This window comes from Arachis hypogaea, chromosome 12 (assembly GCF_003086295.3).
Source record: "Arachis hypogaea cultivar Tifrunner chromosome 12, arahy.Tifrunner.gnm2.J5K5, whole genome shotgun sequence".
In the NCBI taxonomy this organism is placed as follows: domain Eukaryota; kingdom Viridiplantae; phylum Streptophyta; class Magnoliopsida; order Fabales; family Fabaceae; genus Arachis; species Arachis hypogaea.
In genome coordinates, this window is record NC_092047.1 from 104,519,035 (window position 1) to 104,524,809 (window position 5,775).

A 5,775-nucleotide genomic window follows, 5' to 3' on the forward strand; every position below is an offset into this window, starting at 1 on the left:
ACATGTCTGGTTTGGGTCCACCATTTCTAAGCCTGTGATTCTGTGAAGTGTGAACCATACCCTAATGCTCTATATACCCTATTGTCCTTCTGTCGCTACCAACAATAAAAAAGTACCAGTAACTTGATAATGATATAACTTCAATGGAAAAGTCCCCACAGTATGAAAGATATACTTATAGCGACTAATTTCTTTTAAAAAAATATATATATTTATACTCTAAAATTCAAAGATTCTGAATATCCGTATAAAAATATAATTGTTATAATTAATTATGTATTTAAATTATTTTTTAATTAACAAAATAAAAATTTATGTATTTGATTATTAAAAATATTTATGTCAAAATAATATTTATTATAAAGAGTACAGATGTAACAAAAGATAAAAAATAACTAAGAATTTTTTCACAGTAAGATGAGATTTAAATGCTGATCCCTTAATTAAGAAATTAGATAAAGATGGATGTTTATGCTGAAAATTATTGACAATAATTGAAGTGTAGTTCTTTTATAGGCAACAAGTATTAATGTTGTAAAATAAATGATCTTGGTTGGGCCTACCACCCAAAAGGCAAGGAATTGGCACCACTATAATTTCTCAACCTTAATTGAAGGAACATGCAATATCTAAAGTACAACCTAGAGAGTGATATGATATCAATACATACATAACTTCAATTTTATTCATTTACTATAATTAAACTTTGTTGAAGATATATAATCACTTCTTCCATCAAGAATAGACAATTTACAGAATCAATGCTTTAATAATTGCATTAAGTTACAATCCACTTTAATTTCTGAGGCATCCATTCCTATTGAGGAACCAAAAACTCTTCTTAATTATGATTTAGGACTCAATTGAGAGCACAAATCTTTGGAGAAATTCTTCATTGTTTAGGAATTGTGTCATGTGCCTCATAATATGATGATATCATATCAATATATATATGTGGGGCCTCTCTTGTGTCTTCAAGAGGAAAAATAAATAAATATATTTTTGTAGCTTCTTAAATTGATGTAGAAGAGCCACCAAGTGTAGGGTCTGTTTGGTAATAAACAACATCACCAGTGTCACTAACATAATGATCTTTCTTCATGCTTCTCATCAAATCTCCAATAAGGTGAAATGGAAGAGGTAGAGATTTCTTTGGCTCTCGGTAATACTTTCCAAGAACTGGCTTTGCTGCTTCAGTCTACAATTACAAGCAAAAACACAACAAAATTAAGCAATTCATTTGAAAAAAAAAATTAGGGTTAGTCGGTTTGTGTTTGTATTTTCAGTGTTTTCTATTTTTAAACTTATATGAACAGAAAAGTAAAAAAAAAAATATATTGACAATAACAACACAAACCAAACATACACTTAGGGTGTATTTAGTTTGCATTTTATTTTTTATTTTTATTTTTAATATTTTTGGTTTTTAAAAAATGTAAAATGAAATAAGAAAAAATAAAAGTAAAAATAAAAAATAACATTTTATTATTTTTACTATTTTATTTTTTTCATAGAATATTAAAAATAAAAACAGATAATAAAAATGCAAACCAAATAAATCCTTAATTTTTTTGTCCTAAAAAATATATTTTTTTTTTCAGACAAACCAATACATTAATTTGTTTTGTACTAATTTTTCTGAAAATATAGCTAGTTTGAAATAGAAAAATTACTATAATTTAGAATAATGAAGATTATAAGGGTTGTATTGTACTAACTGCTTCTATTAAGTGATAATGGGGAATTTGAGGAAAGAGATGATGTATGACATGAGTTCCAATATCATGGTGAATATTATTAATCCAACCATAGTCACGATCAAGAGTTGTAAGCCCACCCCTAAGGTAGCTCCATTCCTGTCCAAACATAAATCAAACAAGCTAAGAGTGATTTTTTTTTTAAATATAAAATAAGAATTTAATTTTGATGCCGTTACAAATGTCTAATCACATTCGTTTTTTTTTTTTTTTTTTTTACCAAAGATAGGAGACTCGAACCCACAACCTCTTAATTGAGTATGGGGAGACTATGCCATTTGAGCTATTACTCATTGGCAAAAGTTTGGAAGATAGGAGACTCGAACCCGCAACCTCTTAATTGAATATGGGGAGTCTATACTATTTGAGTTATAACTCAATCACATCCATTTTTAATTATAATTATTCATACAGTTAATATAAAAAATAGTTCTTTTTACTAATATAATGTTATAAAAAGTAGTTCTTTTTACTAATATGATGTTATAAAACTATTTCATACTAATCGCGTATCGAAATTAAGTACTTATTTGGATATTAAATTGATAAAATAAAAAATATCTTTTTGTAACGTATTTGATAAATTTTTAATAATAAAAATAAAGACACTGGAAAAAAATATCTTTTTTAAAAAATTATAATTTATATTTTTTTTTAAATTTTTTACGTAATAAATAAAAAAATATTTTTATATTATTATATCTAAACATAATTGATAAATAAAAAAATTTTATTTTACATAAAATTCTAAACATAAAATTATTTTTATTTTTTTATAAGATATTTTAAAAAATGATAACTCAAAAAAAAAAATATTTTCTTAAAAATTTACCCGAAGAAGCCCTAAATTCATTTAGTGAAAACACTATGTCCGAAAGTTTTTCATTCAAGAAAAGTACAATAATCAATTTGAGCAAAAACATCTTACATCATAAGAAAGAAAGAAGAAATGAATACCTCTCCACGGTACCATGGTAATTTGTCTTCATGGCCATGGTGATGCAAATAAGTAACAAAGTCCAACCACATAACAAAAAGCTACAATTCAAAGCAAGTTGGCAAAATTAGTCAAATTAGGACTAAATCAAAATTAATTAATTGTCTAATTAGAAGTTACAAGGTAGAATCGGAACAAACCACGTAAGGAATGCCATAAAGCTTAAGCAATTGGATTGGACCCATCACAAACCCTAACCCAACTAGCAAAGAAGCCATGGCTGCCCAACAAATTGTTGAAGTGATAACATCTTTTCTCTCATTTGAGACAAACAAGTCACTATCTGGATGAAAGTGAGAACCTGTCTTCCCAGGACTTCTGCTCCACTGAATTAAAAGATAATCAAATCAAAAAAATCAAAGTTTTCAATTTCTTGTAGAAAAGGGAAAAAAAAAAAAGCAATAAATGGTCAATTCGGGTAAAAATTGTCAACCCAGAGAAATAATTGCATGTTTTTTAAACATATTTAATACGTACTTTAATTAACATTTATAGCAGCTAATTTTCATTTATATAACATTAAAAAATTATATAAAAATAAAAAATGAGTAGTTTATATGTTTCAGGACGCATTAAATATGTTTTAAGAATACGACTATATCATCTTTTTTGTTTTTAAATTGGGCATTATAACTTACAAGGTATATAGGATATGCAAGCATTGGAAAAGGTATTGTGAATCTTAAGGTACGTGTTACATTGTCCAAGCTCTTGAAGATTTTTTCAGGCAGCTGCAAAAAAATTGACATGAAACTTCTTAGTTTAGAAACTTTGATTGATATGTAAAAATAAGAAAAAAAAAAGGAGCAAAACAGATTCCTTAAAAAAAAAACAGAACAGATATTTCTTAATCATGGTCTTACCGGGTGCCAAGATTCATCATTTTCAACATGGCCATGGTTTTGATGATGAGTTCTATGACTAATTCTCCTGTTAGATTTCATGAAAATATCAGCATCAAAGATTACACTATAAATATTTCAAATTAAATTAGGAAGAAAACAGAGGAGTTGAGAAAAATTGCATGAACATTATTATTAGCATTAACATACCATCCATGATATGGTACTAGAATTGAAGAATGCAACAAATGTCCAACAACACTGTTCAGTTTGGGATTGTTTGAGAAGCTTCCATGACCACTAAAAGAAGAAAAAAAAAAAAAAGATGAAATTTGCAATAAGCATTGCAAGTTATATATTACTAAACAAATGAGTTTCTTAAGTTTTGAATAAATTGAAAAACATAGCATTCAATAACAAAAGTCTAAAACAAAAAGCAAAAACAAGGGATTGAAGAGAATTACCAATCATGACCAAGAACAAAAAGTGCCCAAAACATGGTTCCTTGAGCAGCCCAATAGAGAGGCCAAACAATCCAATTGTTGAGGTGTGCAGCAGCAGCCGCCAAACCAAGAACAACAACAACATCTCTCACAACATAACTCATTGACCTCCATGGATCCTTAACCCAACAGTGCTTAGGTATTGCTGCTCTTATGTCACTCAATTTGAATGGTGGTGGTGCACCAGGGTCAAATTCACAAACTTCTCTTTTTTCAACAACACCATTGATGATTCCTTCTTCTTCTTCCTCAATGGTGCCAACCCTTAAAGGTACACTAACCTTAATCTCCCAGCTTCTTCTTCTCTCCTTAAAACTACAACATTGGAACCTTGTTTGTTGTTGGAAGCTCTTCAGATCTGAGGATAAGAATGTGGAGTTTATAGAAGAAGATTTGGTGCATGAAATGGATCCAGTTCTTGGTCTAGGGAACATTGGGGGAAGAGGCCTTAACCCACATTCTGATAAGACCCATGTTGCCATTGGAAAACACACACACACACACCCAAATGGTGGAAGATTTAACCTAAAAGGGTTGTTTTTTTTTTATTGGTTCTGTTCTGTTCCTTCCTAGTCCCTTGGAGGGCACAAAGGTAAAGTTACAAAACTAAGAGAAAATATGAATACGTTATATATGGTTGTGTGTGTGTGAGAGAGATAGAGGAGAGGGTGAATGAAACACGCACAAATATGTGAACCAAAATAAGAGGGTTACAAGTTACAACTTACAAGTTGCAATCCAAGGCAAAGAACAAAATATCTAAAGGACAAACAATAAAAAATTGAGAGGAGTTTAAGGTTGTAACGATGCACTTGTGTTTAAACAAGAGCCAAACGTTTTGTGTTTCTCTCTCCCCTCTTTCTCTTTATTTTTACTCTCTGACACAACGTGTTCTCTTCCTTCCTTCCTTCACCCCCCACTTGACGATTCTCAAATCTAACAGAAGACCCAAGTATTTATGACAAAAGGGTATCCAAAAAGGGTTTCAAGATTCAATTTTGAAGAAGAAGAAAGGGTGCGGCTCCAAGAGGGTTATTCTTACCATCTTCTTATATAATAATAATAATAATAATAATAATAATAATAATATGTTGTATGTATTATTATTTTGGTGTGTGATGAGGACGGTGGAGGATGCAATTTGGTCATGTTGATAATGTGTTCGGGTATATGAGTGTTAGGAACTGTGCAATGTTCCATACAAATGTCAGTGTTCAGTGGAATTATTACGAATCCACCCCCAAGTGGGGGGAGGAATGGGTGGAAAATTCTTCATTTTGTGTGTTGTCTTTGTTGTGTGGGTTTTTTTTTTTTTTTGGACCCTATGGCGGTGGTGGTGATTCTTTGGAATTGGAAGTGGAGGCTCCTATTCTTTTTATCCTTTTTCCTTTCTTGTTTTTGGCTATTAGTATTTGATGGCACTAACTAAGTGGAACCCTAAATGTGATGATTGATGTATCACTACTAATAACTAACCTAATTTCGTTAAGCTGCTTTTAGAAACGATGATATACATGAGGATTACAGGAGGATATAATTATTAGTTACTGATATAAAATATATATTAAAATATATAAATACGTAATGATTGATTTAATAATTAATTTTTAATATTTACATCATATTTTTTAACTCATTTTTATTATACATAAATTTTAAAGGAAACATAACTTTTG

At 29.6% G+C, this 5,775-nt stretch overlaps 1 protein-coding gene across 1 annotated transcript; it reads right to left on the reverse strand.

Annotated features, from left to right (window-relative positions):
* Positions 1-666: 666 nt before the first annotated feature.
* LOC112728003 (omega-3 fatty acid desaturase, chloroplastic) lies at positions 667-5,537 on the reverse strand. The gene is made up of 8 exons (XM_025777968.3): positions 4,061-5,537; positions 3,807-3,896; positions 3,618-3,684; positions 3,393-3,485; positions 2,895-3,080; positions 2,715-2,795; positions 1,719-1,856; positions 667-1,198 (listed from the first exon to the last, which is right to left on the reverse strand). Exons 1-8 carry the CDS (start codon positions 4,579-4,581, stop codon positions 1,013-1,015), a joined length of 1,362 nt encoding a protein of 453 aa, XP_025633753.1. The 5' UTR covers positions 4,582-5,537; the 3' UTR covers positions 667-1,012.
* Positions 5,538-5,775: the final 238 nt, after the last annotated feature.